This window comes from Furipterus horrens, unplaced genomic scaffold, assembly GCF_987537825.1.
Source record: "Furipterus horrens unplaced genomic scaffold, mFurHor1.1.pri manual_scaffold_3, whole genome shotgun sequence".
NCBI classification, from domain to species: Eukaryota; Metazoa; Chordata; class Mammalia; order Chiroptera; family Furipteridae; genus Furipterus; species Furipterus horrens.
Genome location: NW_028327173.1, coordinates 42,088,527 through 42,109,507, shown reverse-complemented (window position 1 = coordinate 42,109,507; position 20,981 = coordinate 42,088,527). Strand labels below are relative to the sequence as shown.

The 20,981-nt window shown below is 38.1% G+C and overlaps 1 protein-coding gene across 7 annotated transcripts in view; it reads right to left on the bottom strand.

Moving 5' to 3' along the window:
* The window catches only part of FGGY (FGGY carbohydrate kinase domain containing), a 405,123-nt gene that overhangs the window by 244,632 nt on the left and 139,510 nt on the right, over positions 1-20,981 (bottom strand). For all 7 annotated transcript variants that reach the window (XM_090271656.1, XM_090271651.1, XM_090271649.1 and 4 more), the window contains one exon: positions 2,102-2,217. In XM_090271656.1, coding sequence (XP_090127782.1) covers positions 2,102-2,217 — 116 coding nt within the window. The remainder of the gene's footprint in view (positions 1-2,101; positions 2,218-20,981) is intronic.

The window sequence follows — 20,981 nt, the reverse complement described above, 5'->3', positions numbered from 1 at the left end:
TGTTCAAGTCTTAATATGCAATGTAACTGTATTTGCACTTATTCCAATCTAGCTGCAGTTGGCTTTGGGTATTAAATATTGAACTGCTGCCTAATCCCACTGCAGGCCAACTGCAGAGCTGCATCAATTCCTCAATCCCATATATTCCAAGGGGAGCAGTCTGCTTTAGTAGAAAAGTGTTAAGTCAGAGACCCAGTTCTAATACTGAGTCTTCAATTTAAGAGTAGACACAGAAGTAAATATCAGTTTTCCTATCTGGCAAATAGGAGTAGCTATACAAATAGGTTTGTGAGGGTCAAACAAAATAATGTATAAAATAAATCATCTGCTGAAGAACTTGAAAAGTAGATGATGATTAATGACCGCTGCTTTGGTTCTTCCTTTCTCCCCCTGGTCCCAAGCTCCTCCCAGCTTCTCTACCAGCTCAGATCCTGAGATGGTTTCAATGAGCCACAGAAATTCAAAAGGGGCTCTTTCTGCTGACTACCCTGGTGTTTTTCCCCCAGATTTAGTTATTAGTAGTTTAACAGTCCACAGAAACAAAGCTATGTTGTCTAAAGCACAGCAATACAGGTGCTACATGGACCTTTCATATCTATCTTTATATTCTCAAACTTTAACAGAGTTGTCATGAGGACTCCACCACAAGAAAGGTTGAACTAAAATAATCTACTGTGTGATTCAGTTATCAAGGGTGGTTCAAACTTGCGGCAGATACTACTAGCTGATTACCAACATATAAAGCTTCAAGTTTTAGCTGGTCACATGAATAGACATATGACTGCCCAGCCAATGACTACATTTCCCAGACATCTTTGAAGCCTAGGGGAGGCTTACATGATCAGAAATGATGTGGCCCATTTCCATGTTATGCTCCCTCCAAAATAATGTGAATGGATTTCTCTGGTCCTTTTTATTCTTCCACCTCATGGGCTGTGAACTGATGAGAACTAGAGTAGCTATCCTGGACCCAAAGTTGGAGGCTGCGTTGTGAGAATAGCAGAGCTGCCGTGAAGGTCACTTATCTCTATTCTATCCCATAAAAAGGAAATAAGCTTCAATCTTGTTGAATCCACTGTACTTTAAATTTTTTTTACAACATCCTGGCAAAAACACTAAACAGTACAGAAGTATTTCTATTTAATCAGGTATAATTGCTTACCTGATGACAGCTTACTGGAACTGTAAGTAGTAACTACAGGAAATAAATATCTTTCTGTGAAATGAGCATGCAATCCTTAAGCTTTAAAATGTCAGCTATTATTACATGGACCTTGTATCTGAATTCTTTTCACCAGGTAAACCCCTACTACTCACCCACACCTTTACTATCCAGTTAGTACCACAAAAAAAAAAAAAAAAAAAAAAAAAAAAAAAAAAAACTGGAAACCTGAAACCCTATAGCCTTAGTCAGAAACCACTGGCTCATGTTCCAGTAGAAACTTGTTTCTGATTACTCTCATTTTGATCTCTTCAATTATTTTTTTCTGTTCATGACCTTGTGATTCCTTGAACCTAACTCACAAAATATTTTACTTGTAATGACTGGAAATGATCCATACACCTCTCTTCACCCTTTGATTATGCTATTCCCAGCTGCTCTATACAAATATCTTCATTAGTCTAGTCCAATGTCTAAGATTCTAAGATTCTATATTTCTTTTCTTTTTAAGTTTTAGTTATTTATTTTTAGAGAGAGGGGAAGAGAGGGAGAGAAACATCAGTGTGTGGTTGCCTCTTGTGTACCCCCAACTGGGGACCTGGCCCAAAATCCAGGCACGTGCCCTGACTGGGAATCGAATCAGCGACCCCTTGGTTCGCAGGCCAGTGCTCAATCCAATGAGCCACACCAGGCAAGGTTAAGATTCTATATTTCAGTGCAGAGTTTCATAGCCTATATCTCCCCTTAATTCCTATAAGCCCCACTATAAGGGTCTATTATTCATGGCCTACCCATCTTAACTAATTTCTCTTGTTAAAACAGGACTATGTTCCTATATTTTAATTCATACTGAAAAACAAACGAACAACAACAACAAAAAAAACCAATATCCTCATATATACATAGACATAATCACTTGCCAGATTTTTCATTTTTTACCTATTTTGCTGTAATTATCTGCAACCAAGTCTTCCAAACCAATCATCTTCCAGAAACTGTCATCCCAGCCTTTCTCTGCTGAATATGTCCATTTGCACACCAGGGAGCAGAGGGACCTAAGAAAATGGGAGAGAGGTGGAACCAATAATATCAGTGAACTAGACTTCCTTTATGTTTTACCGAATACCTGCCCTGATAGCTTCAGTAGTATTAAAGAAATAGAATAAACCAAACTAGGTAATTACACATCACTGTTTAGATCAAAATGTCCGTTGACACCTGTTAATGAGTACTTTCTCACACTTTTAAAGAATCTCAGCTCTGTATTTAGATATTGATCGAAGACTGTACATAAATATCTGTATGTTTATATTTATATTTACATGACATTTGTGAGATAACTAGAAATTACAACACTGAGTAGTTGTTTGATAATATTGAGGATTATTAAATTTTAGGTATGATATTGGTAATTATAGTTCTATTTCAAAAAAGCATTCTTATCATTTAGAGATATAGTCTAGACTATTCATGCATAAAATGATATAGAATCTGGGATTTGCTTTAAAATCATAAAAGAAGGGGAAGTGAATGGGGTAGAATTAGTGACAAGTGGGTGGTTATGGGGTTGAGTGACAGATGTTCAAAATTTTCTATAATAAAAAAGCTTTTAAAAGTTCCTGGTGTATACATGTATATGGTCATCATGCCAGTCTAAAGGAGGAAGACTTGAATGCTGGAAGGCATTTTCCTCTCCAGCTTCATTTCTCATCCACTAACCTTTAGTTTTCTACTAGCCAGCAATAAACTATCATTTGTAAGTTCTCTGGAAAATATCACGTTCTTGCACATTTCTATACCTCTACCCTACTGCTATTTGGAACAGCTTCTCCACCCTGGTAACTCAAACACTCCCTTTAGACTGGCTGAGTCCCCAGTTCTGGGTAGGTACTCCCTCTCTGAGCTCCCAGGGCATGCAGCTATCCTCTGTCACAGCCCTTATCCCACTGTTTAATTAACTGTTTTTTTTTAAATTTATATTCTCCATAGTCCTACTGACTTCCAATTTGTTCTCCATGTTGTGTTCAAACTTCATAAAATAAAATCTGATGCTATCAACCCATGATTAAAGCCCTTTGGTTGTTCCTTACTATCTTCAGGGAAAGTCCAATCTTCACGGGGCTTACAAGACCCTTTGTGATATGACCATCATGGCCTCCAACTTCCTTTTGCCATTCCTAGTGCCTTGCTTGCTCCATTCTGCACTACTGAATCACTTAAAAGTTTCCTGTAATGGTACTTGATTTCGACTTCCTTGTGCACTGTGTCCTTTGCTCCATTCTGCCCTTAATGTTCTCCCCTGTTGTGCATCTTGCTCCTGGTTAGAATTCGTGACTCAGCTCACATTGTCCCTTTGCCTGAAGCCTCAGCAGAAAGCAAGCTGAGCCCAAAGTGTCTTCTCCAGGTTCCAAGATATCCCTCAACACTCATAGGAACTGCCTTTGCCCACTCACTTCTCCATCTCTCCGACTAAACCAGCAACTCCTTCACAGCAAAATCAGCCCTAATCATCTCTGTATCACTAGCACCTCGGCCACATTCAGCCATGTATCAAGCCACAGTGAATACTGATTGAATGGAAGCAGTAAAGAATGATTTGTCCACCTTGCCACAGGTAAACAGTAAACTTAGGTTGCTCATGCATTTTTAAAGAGAAACCTATCTCATACAGCCAATTAGGTGCATCTCATTCAGCCACTGACAGATTCACACACTCATTCACTAAACATTTAGTATTCAGTTACTATGACCCTTGCACTATGCTGGACCCTGGGAAAACTATGGCATGTAAAAGACCTGATCCTCTGCTCTTGTATAAACCGACAGTTTAATTAAGGAGACAGAAACTGATCAAACAATCATAACTAAAATCACATACTAACGAATAGCTAAAATGTTCTCAAGGAAGTAGAGAGAAAAATGAGAACCTTTAGCAAGAATGTCTGATAGGATCTGCTAAGAGGAAAAGGGAAAAAGAGTTTAAAGAAGGGCTCTACAGAGGAGATGACATTTTGTTAGGTCTAAATTTTGAAAGCAAACGAATTTATAATTTATCATTAATGAATTTTTTTTTTCAGATGTCACATAGATGGCAGAACACAATGAGCTAAGCTAAATGGTATGGATATATTGATGGAGTGATAGTGCCAGTAGAAACTTAATATGCGTGTGCTAAATCCTTCCCCTGATTTAAGTAAGATAAAATTTTCAGGAGGTATAGTGAAGGTAGCCATATGTGTAGCATGTTCTGAGGAGTGCACAATAGGCTAACTCCTCTGGGAAGAATGCCTAAAATTCCAGCTCCTTGGAAGTTCTGATAGCTCATGGAAAAAAGCAACATTATGGATGAAAAGGTGATGTGAAAGGATTATTCGTAAAGATCAAACCACATAGGGCAACGCTTCACTCCCCAAATGCCCCACTCATATACAGATTTCTGTGCCTCTTCTTTGACTGCTCCTTAAGTCCCTATTGACTGTTGCTCCTTTCACTCATCCTTGTCTACCCGGCAAACTTCAAATCATCCTTATGACCCAGTTGCAACAGTTTCCTTGCTACCTCCAAACTAAACTCATGGCTCTCTCCTTGGAAGTAGTATTATATTATAACTTGGAAATATTGCACTGTCATTCTTCACAGCTAAGGTAGGTTGGGTTTATGGCCCCCAGTCTATGGCTCTCCACATATCCACACCCTTTGCCACATAGTAGTGCTGAGCCCTCTCCTCCTTTCACCTCCCTGCCACTGTGGGCAAGACTTCCTTTCCTACTCTGAGATCCTGTATTCTGTCATGTGACTGGATCTGGCCAAAAACAAATGAGGCAAAGCAACTGCATGCTGGTATCGAGTCTAGGCCTCCAGAGACATTATGTGTTTCCAGTTGTTTATGGCATCAGTATGAGAAGATCCTGCCTGGGATGGCCCATTGGTCCCAGGAGAAAAATAAGAGATGAGTGGAAAAGAACAATGACTGCCAAGCCCAGCCTGGATCAGACACCCCAGGCAGCCAAAACCCAGTAAGTAAGTCCATTTGAGACCAGAAGAACCACCCAGCAGAGCACAGCCTAAGTGAGCCATCCATGATTATTGTCTTAAACTACTGAGCATCGGTTGCAGTTTGTAACGGAGCAATAGTGAAACAACTCAACACTTTAAGGCATGACTAAGTTACTCCAAGTAGATTTTTTCCCCCAATAAGAGCCAGGCCTCACAGAAAGTCACGTGTTTGGAGTGAAGATGATTGAGCCCAGGAGGCAGGAAATTTTATAGCTGCAGATGCCTCTGGCAACTCCATTTTCCATCAGGATTAATGAGACACTATTAGGGTCCTCTACATTTGGGTTTCTTTAAACCAACTCTTAGGTAATATGAATATGTAAAAGCAACAGAATTAGCAAAACTGAGAGAGTTCTGAGGCTGCAGGTTCTCCAGAGACCTCTGGAGCATAGGACATTACGCTGTCAGTGAGTAAAGCCAAGGTACCTGTAGCAGAACAAACAGTTTGCCTGCCCCACCCCACCCTGTAGCTGGAGAGGAGTGCTGCTTCCACCCAGGGAGAAGGGGCCACTTGTAGTTTGTTCACTGCCGTCCAGAATGCCCAGCAGATGACTGCTGTACCTTGCACTGCTTTCAGATTTATCAGTGCCAAAGAGACTATAAAAACTTATATGAGCATCAAAAGAATATAATCAATGAGTAGGCAAAATGAAAACAATATCTAACTTAGGGGGACTTGTTCACCAAAGAGAAGCTCACTAGAGCATCTATAACAGGCAGGTCTCCCAGATGTAGAAGTGATGAAAATATTGGAAGAGAACATCAATAATGAAAGCAATGAGAAATGAGAAGAATGCAAAAAAATTTTTTTCTTCACTAGCAACACTGATTTTAAATTTTAAACTTTAAATTTCTCAGAAGAACTAAAAAAATCACTCACACTGTTGAAAATAAAATTAATGCTCTGTAAGACCAAGTGCATGAAATAAGTTACTACCTGGGGAGCAAAGACACAAAGAGAGAAATAACAAAGGAAGAAATAAGAGGCTTGGAGGGCAGATCCAGCAGCCTAACATGAGAATAACAGGAATTCCAGAAGGAAAATAACAGATGAAGGAGTTGTTATAATTAAATGAATACAGTATTAGAATTTTTTTTTTTTTTTTAAAATCCTGGGCTGGAGCAACATTTAAGCCTGCAGATTAAAAGACTCATTAAATCCAGGAAGTGAATCCAGGAAGTACTTGAATTTCAAGCATAAACAAAAAGTAAGTTTTCAAACAAAAAGAGTAAGTTAGAAAGGCAAGAGATTTAGACTAGCTAAGGAATTTTCATCTACAACTCTGGAATGTAGAAGACAGTGGAACTATGTACAGACTATTAAGAAAAATGATCCAAGGATCCTATACCCAGACAAAATATTACTCAGCTGTCAGGGAAAAAGGAAAACATTTTCAACATGCATCAATTCAAAAAGTAAACTTCCCATAAATGTTCTCTGAGGATAGTACTTGAGAAAGAATATAACCAAAAAATAACTGATTCAGAGCAACTATCTCAACATAGGAAAAATCAAGACCAGAGGGACCAATGGTGTGAATACACATATATATACATACATACTCACATACAGATGATGATGGTGAAACAAGAATTGTAATATCAGGTTTTCTTGAAACACAACAGGCATGCTATATTAGAACAGAAGAATCTAATAAAAGCCTGGAACTAAAAATATTAAGTTAAATACACAGAACCTCAAAGTCAGAGAATGAAAAAGAGGGACACAGGAAAAGTATTTGGGGATGTATACGTATGTTTGGGCAGAATATAAGTTTAAGGTTGGTTGTGAGGACAGAGAAGGTAATTACTAACAAATATGAAAAGCTGATAACTCTCAAAATAACAAGGAACAAAAAGAGAATAAAGAAAAATTAACAAGTCAGTGAAACCAAACTAAAAGAACTGAAATAAAAATAAAAGGGAAAATGGGTAATGTAATATAATTAGAAAACAAAAATAGGATAGAAGAAATAAACTCAATTATTTCAGTTATTATAACAAGTGCAAATAAAATTATTTTCACAGTTGATTAAAAGATAACGATAATTATATAGGGGTTAAAATTAAGCTATATTTTGTTTATAATACAAATTTCTTTGAAATGTGATAAAGAAGCTTTTTTTTAAAGATTGAAAAAGAAATAAATACAAACAAAAAATTTTAAGTGACAATATAAATATCAGATAAAGTCAAACACAAAAGCAAAAATATTAGCAAGACAAAAAGGAATATTCCATAATGGCAAATGCTCAAATCCAAGAATATTATCACTAATTAGATTTTATGTAGTGAACAACATAGGGCAAAATATTAATATATTTTTAAAAGAACTCCAAAAAATAGCATTTAAAAGGAGACACATATTTAAAGATTTTATTATACTTTCAAAATTTTAAGTGGTAAACCAAAAAAGAAAAAAAAAATTGTATCAGTGTTGAGGTTTTAAAAGACTCAAATATAATCAACAAACTCAATTCTATATACTCATATAAGGTGAGAAAGAAGGGGAATGTTTTACAATGCAAGTGCAGCTTAGATTGGTAAAGTATTTTACAGAGAAATTTGAAGTTGAAAAACTTTTATTGGAAAAGAAAAACATCTGAACATAAATACCCTAAGCAATCAACTTAGGAAATTATGAAAAACATTAGTAAATTAAACTGAAAGAGATCTGTAAGAAGTAGTAAAGATAAAAGCAGATAAAGACATAAAATAACAAGATAAAATTTAGAGAGTCAATGGAGCCAAAACATGGTTCTATGAAAATGTGTTCTATGAAACAGAAAAATTTCTGGCATAATCGAGGGAGAAAAAAAGAGAGTGAAGACAAAAACATTAAAAAAAATTTTTTTTAAATCTTGAATGAAAATGACAGACACAACTACAGATAAAGCAGACATGAACAGAAAATATAAAAGATTACATGAACATTATGCTAGTGAATTTGAAAATTCAGACAGAATAAACAATTTACTAGAAAAACAGAACTTATCAAAACTGATTCAAGAAAACATAGGAAACCTTAATAGAATTATTATCATTAAAGAAATTAGGTCAGTAGTAAAAATCATCCCTCAAATAAAACTTCAAGCCCAGAGGGCTGTACTAGAAAGCTGTAACAAATGTACAAGGAAGAGAGCACTCCAAAGTACTTTTGAGTCTTGAGGAAGGGATGCTTTTCAAATTATTTATAAAGATAATATAACTATGTTACAAAAACCAAGAGAGGACAGTATACGAAACAAATATCAGAGGCTACTCTCACATTATGAATGTGGGCACAAAAATTCTAAACAAGATATGACCAAAGTTAACATAAAAATGTGGGGGAAAATACATCTTTAACAACATTCAAGCATGTTTTAATAATAGAAGATTTATGAATATGTTTTACCACAATTTTTTATTAAAGGAGAGAAAAATGATCAATTCATACTGAAGAATAAAACATATCTGATGAAGTTTAAATACTACGTCAAGATAGAAACTCTTGTTGAAGTCTTGTCAAAGTAGAAATAATAGGACTTTCTGCCTCTAACCATGATGGAATGATAGAGAATGGATTTTATACCCCTGCCTTAAACTAGAAAAGAAGAAAAATATAAACATGCAAAACTGTTCTCAGACCTTGAACAATAGGCAGTGCAGGATGGTGGGGCCTGAGAGGAGGAAACAAATGAGGTGAGTCCCAGCATCACTCTGGCTTTCTGCCCGGAAGCACATGCCAGACCACAAGGCAGAAAGAGGGATGCCAAGGAAAACACAGCAGCTTCACAAAGTTGAGGAGACCAAGATCAGAATTTAGAGAATTCAAGGTCACTGGAAGCTGTGGTGGTACAGCCTTCCAAAGGGGGGGTCACTATGCAGAAAGAGAGCCCCCAAAATCTGCCCAAGAGTCCCACTCCACTGTTGTTGAAAAATAAGCTGCAGATGTGTACACGGACATTCCATATCTGGTCAAGAGCAACTGGAAGGCTGTGAGTTGAACAGTTCTCAGAATTTGCACAGAGCTGATGATCATTGGAGTTACTAAAATTAGAGTGGAACGTCCTCGTTGATCACTCAGGACATTCAGGAGAAACCCTAAAAGATACATACCTTTCAAGTGTGGCTGAAATGTCCTTGTGTAAAGGTTATTTTAATCCTGCTCTAACAAAGTTAAAAAAGAAAAAAAGACTTTATAGGATAAAACTAAGACAAAAGCACATTAATACCTACCAGAAAAAGTAGCTCCTTAAAGGAAGACACCAAAATCCAGACAACCAACAATATAAAATTGACAGTCAACAACCAATCATAAATATATGAAAAACCAAAAGCCACTTTTTTTCTCAATTTTGTAAAAGATATCAACCCACAAAGCCAAACTCAATGAAACCAAAGCAGGATAAACACAAACAAAAAGAAGAAGAAAAAGGAAAAAAAAAAAAAAGAAAATCAGTGAAAAAAGGAAATCTTTAAAGCAGAGAAAAATTACAGAGGAATAAAATAAAGACAAAAAGTCTACAGACTTCTCAACAAAAACAGTGCAAATTAGAACAAAATGGAATGACATATTTAAAGTGCTGAAAATATTTTAAAGGAAAAGAATTAATACTCAGCAAACAGATCTTTAAACAATTAATGCAAAATACAAATTTTTCAAACAAAAACTGAGATAAGGCATTTTCAAGAAACCTCCATTGCAAGAAATGTTAAAGAAAATTCTTCACAAAGGAGAAAAATGATACTAAATGAAAATGTAAATCTATACAAAGGAATGAAGAGTATTAGAATTAGTAAATATGTGAATATTTACATAAAGGACATATTTTTTCATTAAATTTTTTTTTATTATCACTGGAATGCTGTCAGGAAGTCCAAACCTATGAGTTATTTCTTTGAGTAGAAGTTTGCTTCCTCAGTTGCCTTCTCAGTTCTAGTGGTGTATGCCTCTACTAATCCAGAAGAAGTGTCTACAAAAACTAATAAAAATTTAAACTTTCCAACTGTCTTAATTTTTTTTTTAATTTTTAAAAGTCTAATAGTTGACTTTATAAAAAAAGCCAATGTGTTGTGGGATTTATTAACATGTACAAATAAAGCAGATGACAATCATAGCACAAATCACAGAGATATGGAAGTATATTATATGTGATGGGATATAAAATTATTTAAGGTAATCTATGATAAGTTAAATAAATACATTATAAAGAGATAACATTAATAAACCAATTTTGGAGATAAAATGGAACACTAAAAACTACTTCCACAGCCTGGAAGAAGGCTGAAAAAAGGAAAAATGGTATAAAGTACATGGAACAGTAACAAAAAAAAAAAGTGAAATGGTCAATTAAAACCCAAAAATTAAATATAATTGGCCTAAAAACCTCAAAGTAAGGGCAGAAATCATTAGGCTGGATAAAAATAAAATCCAACTATATGCTGTCTACAAGGAACATATTCCAAATATAAAGGCACAGTGAGGTTAAAGAATAAAAAGATGGAAAAAGAGATGGCATGCAAATGCTAGTAATAAAAAAGTAGATGTGTGGCTATATGAATATCAGACAAAGTGGACTTTAGGAAAGAGGTATTACCAGAGATAAATAGGTGCATTACATAATGATAAAAGTATCAACTTAACAGGAAGACTTGTGGGTTAAAGAAGAAATCATAACTTGTCAGAATGGCAACTTGAACTCAACTAAAGTTAGATTTCTTTTTTGTTATTGTTTTAACACAGAACTAACAAATAAACAGTACAAAAACTGTACAGGAAATCAAGGATTCATGATGGTATAATTGGATGTGGTCACATAAGATCACCCTTGTCTTTTATATAAGGTTGCCTATATAAATTCAGTGGCCTCAGTGGCCCACACTGATTAAAGAACTGTGGGCCTGCTCCATTTTATACTATTTTAGGCAAAAGTGTGTATCATTGGGAAAGCCAGGAGGTACCAAAGGATCTACCTCCGCATCATAAGAGAATGTTATTACATTATGTTTCATTCCCTGATGCTCCACCTGGCCTTCTGGGAATGTCAGTATATCAGGCCTGGCCATGCCCTCCCGCAACAAGGACCATATCGTCCTTACTTATCATGCCATTCCCCCGCATCAAGCAGAGCACCTGTTTGGCAAATTTGGAGAGCTCAGGGCATGTTTATTGAGTAAATGAATGAGAACCTCAGAATGCCAGTTATAGAAGAAAGCTTTCAGGTTCCTATTCACTTTTTAATTGTATTATAAGGCCCATGTTCTCTGTACAGGCCCTAGAGGAGACTGAAGTTAGATTCCAGCCAAGGGCAGCAGAATACTGAGTTCCTTGCACAAACTACTCACCTCAACAGACAAAGACAACTTTTTGAAAATGTATTTTGCCTACATCACATATCTCCCATCACCTACTTCCCCAGACACAAAAACATGCCAAATCTGTAACACATCTTCCTTCTTTTTTTTTGAAAAATGCAAAACAAAGAGAGGCTTCCAGTTAAAGATGCCAGATTGACTACACATGTTGACTTCTGCTCCCTTTACGAATTCCCCAAAAATGGCAGTATAAGAATATTTCAAAAAGGCAAAAACCCACAATGCCAAAGAAAACGGGATAGAAAATGACAGCAATAGAAATTTCAAAGCCACAAAGCACAGATGGGTGAGTAGTAACTCTCTTGGTAGACTTGGAGAGACAAAACCTAAGTAACCATGGGGGTAAACTCAGAAACACAATGATTACCCTGCAGAGACCCAGAAAAGTTCAGCAAGTGGTGGTACCAGGTATTTCTGAAAGTAGAAATAAAAGTGAGGCTAAAAACAGCAGGATGGTTGAAGTCAGTGGGAAGTAATTAAACCTGCATGTGTCCTCATTATGAGAAATCAGGGTTTCACCTCTCCCACACCCCAAAGCAGGCTAAGGTTCACCTGCAGACAGAGTAGGGTACAAGGCCCAGCTAAGGGCAGGGGCATGTTGAGAAGAACAGAGAGAGAAAGAAAGGACCTGCCTGTTTTGCAAGTCAGTCGTAAAGATCTTTTCCCCAACTGAACTCCTAGGGCTCTTTGCTGCCAGGTTTATACCCTGAAAATTTGTTTTTGGGAAATCTGACCAGACAAAAAAAAAAAAAAAAAGACCTAAGGCCAGTTAGGAGGGCAGAAAGTACAGAAAGAACAGGACAGCCAGATCATTTGGGTGATAGAAGGATTAAAATTACAGAATATAAGAAAGCTCATTTTTTGATTATCAACAGTGGCAATTGCTATAATTACTGTCATCATCATCATCTTAAAAAACATATTAATTCAGAAAATATTTACTGAGAGCCCACTATCTCAGAGTTTTTCTAGGCAGGTAAGAGCCTCCAAATTCTGGGTGAAACAGGGAATGTGTCACCAAGATTCCAGTCACACTCCTGAAATCATAAAGGAACCTTACTTAGCAAGAACAAGAACTTTTGACTTTCCTGCTTTTACCCAGAGCAAGGCACACATCAAAAGCACGGGCCTGCTGACTTCCAGAGGCCTGATCATTATCACCTATTTCTCCAGCAAGATTTTATAAAAAACCCAGTTGGCACCACTGCATTCTTTATATGCATTGACACTGTGAGGCCCCCACTTTCAAGAGAAACCTTTTGTTCTCCGCTTGGAGAAAGCAGAGCCTGGAGAGTCTCAATCGAAGGAGCTAGTGAATAACAGAATAATTAGAGCTGAGAGCAGGGATAAATTACAAGATATTCCTGGCTGCAGCCTTCAGTGCATCCAGGATTATGATGGCTCTGTTTTTCCAAGCCATAAAACAGACTGAAGATACAGCTCCTGGGGAGATATGACTTGGACTGGATGGCTAATTGTATCAACCAAGAAGGTCTTATTTCTGAAGAAATACCACTGCACCAATCAGAGTAGCTTCTGTGAAAGAGCTGTCAGATTTTAGGCTTGTTACTATTGCCTCTGTACTTCATCAAGACTTGCTGACAGGTCCATGACAGACTGAAATAATGAATGCAATGACGCAACGCAGGGCAATATTAAATTGCCATTTCAGTTAGACTTGCCAATAACATGGTTCGAACGCAGCCGTGACAATATGGGGAGCATGAAAGAACTGAATAAATAATCAAGTTCACAAAGTTTTCCCAGGCTCCCAAGAGAAAGAGATCTAAGAATCAGAAAACAAAAGATCCTGAAGTTGCTGCCAGTGCATTCCAAGATCTTGGTGAAATCCTTCTACTTGAGGATTAGGAATTATGTCCTGAAAAATAAGTATGATAATTTCAGGCCATCTGAGACCAGTGGGGGAAACAAAGGAAAAGAGAATGAAGCTAGGGATAGCAGACGGGGCCCCTGTAATACACCAGGCACTACGCCTAGTACTTTTATGCAGGTTACTACAACTGTTCCCACAATTGGTAAGTGTACTATCAGTATTCCCCCATTTGCTAGAGAAGAACACTGAGGCTCAGAAAGCTTGGGTAACTCATGTGAGGTCATACCATTAGGAAGGAGCGAGGCAGAAGTTCTAACCCTGGTCTGATCAATTAAAAGCCTATACTTGTTAACTACATACTTGTTCAAGCCCATTCATAAAAATATTTTAACAAACCACTGCAAAGGCTAATTACTGCATGTGACTGAGTGTAATAAACTTCAGATATCTGTTCTCTGTGCTTATCTTGTCTGTTATCTCCTTTGTCAAATAAAGAAAAACTGAGGAGGGGGGGGAGGAACAAAACAAAAACAGATGCAGAGCTCAAAAAAACTGAGCCCTAGGGAACCAGTTAGCAGCAGCCTTAGGTTTCCTGTGAGGAAGTTCAAGAGATATATATTATAGGCCTGGACAAAGGAACAACAATGAGATGCTTCCTCAAGGTGGGAAGATTAAGATTGCTTCTGAGAGTTCAGCTGTAAAGTCAACCCATAATGAACAAGAGTAGAAATGTGCAAAATTATCATAAAAAGACAAAATGAATTTCTGGACATTCAGAGTTCCCAGTAAGCAGACTGAAGGCATTAAGATGTCTAAAGAAAGACTCTGTCAGGTAGATGGGTGGTTAGTCTGCATGGAGCAGAGGAAGAGGCAGGCAGGAAAAGCAGCAGTAGAAGCAGAGGCAAGTGTCAATGGTGAGAGGGAAGAATTTTCCAGGTGGGAAGGGCTGAAAGAGAGAGACAGCGTGGATCAAGGCACATCTCAGTTAGAGCCTCTCCATGCCAACTTCCACAGCTGAGTGTGCTCACCAAGTGAGAAAAAGAAACAGAAGAACCATTCACTCCTTCCCTCCATCACTCAGTCACTCAACAAACATTTAGTAATTTCTTATTTTGTGCCAAGCGCAGATACTCTCTCTTCCTTTGTGGAGTTTAGAGTCTAGTAGAAGGGCGAAATTCATGCAGGGCTCACTTCAATTCCTAATAAATACTGGAAGCGTTAACTATCATATAATATAGAAGCATTACAGGTGTTCCTAGTGCTTTTGGTATCAAAGACATAAAGAAAGACAATTTATACCTTGCCTTAGATTCTTCCACTAAGGGGCGAAGGGTCCCCACTGAGCATCAGTCCATTCCCTCAGTTCTCAACAGCAGACTGTACAGCTAATAGCCTTGCCCCACACACATCCCCACCTCCAGTTTGTCTCTGCCTTGGCTCTAGCTCCTTCTCCATTCTAGTAATGTAGGATTTCTACTCAATGATTTCAGGCTTATTCTGACTTCTTGGGCATGAGGCTTAAACTCAGCCTTTTGGTTCTAGCCATGTAAAAACTCACCAGTGGCATACATCAGGGTTTCACATCCTGTTGCTGGCTTCCTCGGCAATGTCTACCCCTATGTATATAAGGTTACTGAAACCAAGACCTATTTGCAATCATATAGCTATGTCCCAATATAACGTAAAAGAGACTGAAGACGTATGCATCTATCCCAGCATAACTCAGACAGGAAGGAGAACATTCTCAAACATTTCATAAATTCCATTATTAAAATATCTCTTCCATGGTCAAACCACTTTGCTCTAACCTATTAAAAAATAACATTGTATGTCAACAAGGACAGACAGTGGTGCCTATACAATTCTTTCCTCCCAACATTCTTCAGGCCTAATAGCATCCCAAACTTGCCATTTGTTAAGCCGAGCACTGGCCTGATGCAAAGTTATATAAAGTGCACATATCAGTAAGCCTGGGATCTAATGCTACAGGCAAGAAATACTTGAAAAAGGGCAAAGCTATTCTAAATCACCTAGTTGGGGGAGAGGGGCGGAAAGGAAAGGAGGAGAATAGAATTATTTTAATACATGGTCATTCACGGCTGCTCTGCCTTAAGCAGGTAATGTAAGATTCTTGGCAGAGGATGAGAAAGGGGCAGATTGAAATAGCTCCTGCCAGCTGGCCCAGTGCATTCCAATTCTGCTTGACTATTAGGCCACTTTATGATTAATATCTAGCCTCTGATGCATCCAACAAACATCAACTTAACTTGAAAATATTCTTCAATATAAATAAATTTTTAAAAACTAATCTTTTCCTGATAAGCTAGGACTAGCGTTACAAATTATCTTACTAACAACAATGATATTATGCTATAGTTTAGCACAGCACCTAGCATACTCTACATACTCAACAAATATTCTTTGCCTTTATCTTATATGTGACATTGACAACTGTAAGAGGTATTCAAAGGAATAGTGATTCCCCTCACACTAAACATCCCAAACTGCTATGCTTGATTTTGCCCAGTGATACCAACCACAGGCACTGGATAGGTATAACTTCTGAGAACATTCAGCAGATCTTATGGTTCTAGTCCTCTTACTCTACCAATCTTGGTTTGGGCTCTAGAAGTGGCACCATTGCTCTCCCATGGTGCAAAATGCAGAAGCATTGGGACAATTCTTTCCCTTACCCTGTCCTCCCTCTGGCTGGACTCACTGTGCTTCAAGTGACCGAGGGTAACATTATGACGGTGGTCATAATGATATGTGGAAGTCACCATGATGATGTTAGTGGCCTTCTCAGTTATGATGTTAGCTCCTCCTGCACCCAAAGAGCTTACTTAGCTCTCAGAGCTGAGAGTTTTAACACAGAGCAGTATCTCTCTAGCACAAAGGAAAAAAAAAGCTAGATTAAGGCTTTTCAAACAAGGCAAAGAGAAAACATTAAAAGAGAGAGTTGGTGAACCACAAGTATAGACCTGAAGTCTTCATAACTTACAAGGTATCTTCTCTCTTAAAAAGGGAAGGAAAGAAAAGGAACAGAAAATGGAAAAAGAAAAGGAGACAAATAAAAACAGTCTCAAAACTAGGTTCTCACGGGATGAACCGGCAGAGCACAGAGGACTTTCAAGGAAGTGAAACTGCTCTGCATGATACTATAATGGTGGATACATGTCATACATTTGTCCACGCCCACGGAATTCCCATTAAGAGTGACCCACAGTGTACATTATGGACTTTGGGTGACAGTGATGTGTCTGTCAGTGCAGGCTCATTCATTTCCACAAACGCACCGCTCTGATGGGGGATGTTGATCACAGGGAAGGCTATGCATGTGTGAGAGAAGGGACTACATAGGAAATCTCTGTACCTTGCCCTCAATTCTGCTATGAACCTAAAACCACTCTAAAAAATTATCTACTGAAAGCAACAACAACAGCAGCAACAAACAAACAAACTTGGTCCTCAATGTCCTGCAAAAATTAAGATCCAGAAACTAACCGGTAGAAATGGTACATCAGCCCTTCTGAAGGAAGATATAGTCAGACTTGCTATTAATGTCAAGAACATAGGAATTTTAAAAATTCTGTTGATGGTACCAATGTAGATTTTCTGGTTTTGTTATTGCATTGTAAGTAATGCAAGATGTGAACAAACAATAGGAGTCACAAAAATGGGGAGACAGAGAAACAACCCCCCATCAAAAGGAAAGGTAGAATCCCCAGAAAGAGTGCTAAATGAAATAGAGGGGAGCCAACTATCAGATATGGAATTGAAAGCATGGATTATGGAGAAGCTCAATGAGCTCAGCGGAAACTACAAAGAACTCCAGAAAAACTACAGTGAACTCCAGAAGAACTATAAGGAACTTACTGAGAATTATACCAGCATCAAAAAGGACATGGAAGCTATCAATAAGAGCCAGGAGGAAATGAAGAATACGATCTCTGAATTGAAGAACACAGTAGAAGGAATTAAAAGCAGGCTAGAGGAAGCAGAAGATCGGATCAGCGAGCTGGAGGACAATGTAGACAAAAACTCACAGACAGTGCAACAAAGTAAAAAAAAAGACTGAACAAGAGTGAAGAGGTTCTAAGACAGCTGCAGGACAACATGAAACGTAATAATATCCGTATCATAGGAATTCCAGAAGGAGAAGAAGAAGAGCAAGGGACAGAAAACCTCTTTGAAAAACTAATGACAGAAAACTTCCCTAACACGAGGAGAGAAAGAGTCATGCAAGTCCAGGAAGCACAGACGGTCCCAATGAAGATGAACCCCAACAGGCCCACCTCAAGACACATCATAATTAAAATGGCAACATTCAAAGACAAAGAGAGAATCCTAAAAGCAGCAAGAGAGAAACAACTAATAACATACAAGGGAGCTCCAATAAGGCTATCATCAGATTTCTCAGCAGAAACACTACAAGCCAGAAGGGAATGGCAAAAAATATTCCAAGCAATGAAAAACAAAGGCCTACAACCAAGAATACTCTACCCAGCAAGGCTCTCATTCAAAATGGAAGGTTAAATAAGGAGTTTCCAAGACAAAAGAAGGCTAAAAGAATACATCTCCACCAAACCAGCATTGCAAGAGATGCTAAAGGGTCTGCTTTAAGAAGATGAAGAAACAGAGAGAGACAGAGAGGAACACGAGTACAAAGGGGGAAAATGACAATGAATAAGTACTGAAAGAAAGAAGGAACTTCTACCATTTGCAACAACATGATTGGAACTAGAGAGAATTATGCTTAGCGAAATAAGCCAGGCAACAAAAGAAAATTACCTTATGCTATCACCTGTTACAGGAAACTAATGAACAACACAAACAAATGAGCAAAACTGAACCAGAGGTATGTAAACAAGGAATAAACTAACAGTAACAAAGGGGGAGATGGGAGGGAGAGAAGGGGTAAGAAGGGGAAGGGTCTAGTCAAAGAACATGTATAAATGACCCATGGACATGGACAGCTGGGTGGAGACTGAATGTGGAAGAAGGGGGGCAGGGTGCAGGGAAGCAAGAGGAGGAAAAAAGTGAGACAACTGTAATGGAAAAACAAACAAACAGAAAAATTTTTAGTGGGGGGAAAAAATAAAAATATAAAGAATAGAAATGCAAGTTCAGTGAATATTAGAAAGACAAGGATTTTCCTTCACACTGTATATTTTTCTCCCTATCTGATCCCTCCAGAATTTGGCATTCTAAAGAAGTAAGTAATGACCTAAGTTTCTTTGCATAAAACTAATAAGACCAGTTGTTAATAGAGGTTTTTTTTTTTTTTTTTTTTTTTTTTAACTAAGACTTTGAATGGAATGTCATGCCTAAAGGAGACATGCTTGGGCTTTGGTTGTTACCAAAAAGCCCTGAGCAACTGTGACTGACTTTCAAAGGTAATAAAAGTCCACGAGATAAAAGGCCTGGTACCTTGGATGGATGAGCGGTCCATAGCAATCTTTCCAGGGAAGGAATGAAGGTTGTTTTCCTGAAAGATGGCTAGAAGGGACCTTAAGGCACAATGGAAAACCAGGAGGACCTGGAAAAGACAGGTGTTTACAGGCAAGGCTGAATGCCAGGTATGTGGCTCAGCTTCTGTGCCCTGAAGGGCAGACTGAAGGTCACCCTAAATGTTCCTTGCGTAAATTCCAGCAAAGCAGAACTAAAGATCATAAGTGATCATTTGCTGCTCTTGTTGTGTTTATGCAAATGAACAGGATAAATTAAAAATGGACTTAATGCAGTCCCTTTAATGACAAGGAGGGTAATCTTAGGGAGAAAAATCATGATTCAAAGATCACAATGCCCAGTGGTAGACTATAAAGTAGTGGCAACTAACCGTCTTTAAAGTTTCTTTTCATTTAAAATTTGTTTTCATTTGAAAGTTAAACTATGTCCGTGGCATTATCAAAGATGTTTAATTTACAGGCAAGAAGAATGTCAAATGCCTTGCAACTGGATGTCTTTCCGATAAGACAGTCCTACATATTTAGAGACTTGTATGGGGGTTATGTTACATAAATTAACATGTGTTTTCTGTTTTCAAAGGGCATAAGCTTACGATCTCATTACCTGAGTGATTGTCTGTACGTATAGGCCTCACTTAATCCTGTCTGCATCGCTGCCTCCTGAGACTCAATGGTTTGGCTGAACTAAGTGGCTGGGTTGGTGAAGAACGGGGTGGTCTGTGGGCTTCACTTTAAAACTGGTTTCTCTTTTCTATCCTAATGGCTTGGACAGAAAGAGCCCAGAGGCCTGAGAGGGGGGAAACCTAAAATATTTCCCTCAGTCCAAACTAAGTATAATGGGCAAAAGGGTTTTGGACAGGTGAGATGTACCTGGCATACCTTCCTCCAAAGAAGCCCTTATTTTCCCTAATATGGGACATTGAAAAATTAATACCTGTCTTTTGTCATCTAGTGGTTACGGATTGAATGATGTCCTTTAACCCTGTTGCCCCCAGAATACAACAAGGATGCCAGCCTGTTAAACCAAGCATGCCATTGTCCAGAGACAGCCAACCAACCTGGAGTCTGCATGATCCTTCCCCTTGTGGGAAGGCCACCCTCCCCCCCACACCTCCACTCTTATTAGGGATTTCTTGACCCACGGGTAGGTAGGACGACGACCATGTCCAGCTTGAAGCAGCTAGAGGAGCTCGAGACCTTCGTCCATTGTCCTTTATAAGATTGTAAAGGGTCTTAAGTCTGAGAGGGAGGGATTGTTATTTTTTATTGTTAAAATATTTAATTAATTATTTTTAAAAAAAAGAAGAAGAAGAATATATGAAAGGGTGAGGCAGGAGAGCTTGTATGTACGACCCATGGGCATGGACTTGGAGAGGGGATTGTTGGGGAAGGGGGGTGCTGAGCGGAGGGGAGCAAAGGGGAAAAAATTGGAACTATTGTAACAATATAATCAATAAAATATACTTAAAAAAATAAAAAGAAAAGAAAAAAGAAAAAAGAAAAAAAAATAAGTAATGCAAGATGTCAACACTCAGAGAGGGTAAAGGTGCAGTTACTTCTCTGTCATTTCTTTGGAACTTCCTGTGAATATATAATTATTTCAAAAGTAAACATTTTTTAAAGTAAAAAAGAAAAACAACAGCAATTTTATGACTTATCCATTTAAGCCATTCATAGTAAGTATCATCTCTCTAGCCTCAAAAAATTATTAGCTTCTCAGAGGAATGGAGTATCCTAAGATCACCTTGCAAATATGGGGAGACTCAGCGTTTGAACCTAAATAGCTTCAGAACTCATGCCCTTAACTACTATAAACACTGGCTCTAGAAGCATACCCTCTGCATGGTGTAGGGAATTCACCCGTGAAATTTAAGGTACTTAAGGGGAACAACAGAGTAAGAGGTCACCTCTACCTGGGAATATTAAGGAATCTTCCTTAAGAGTAGTTTGAGCTATGAGTCCTGAACTATGAGTTGGAGTTCACCAGGTGGGCAGAGGTAGTCTAGGAGATATTTCAGGCAAAGTGCATGTTCCAAGGTATGATCCTGCCTATAGGTGGGAGGTGGAATAGCTGACCTCTTAAGGACTCCTCCAGTCTTGT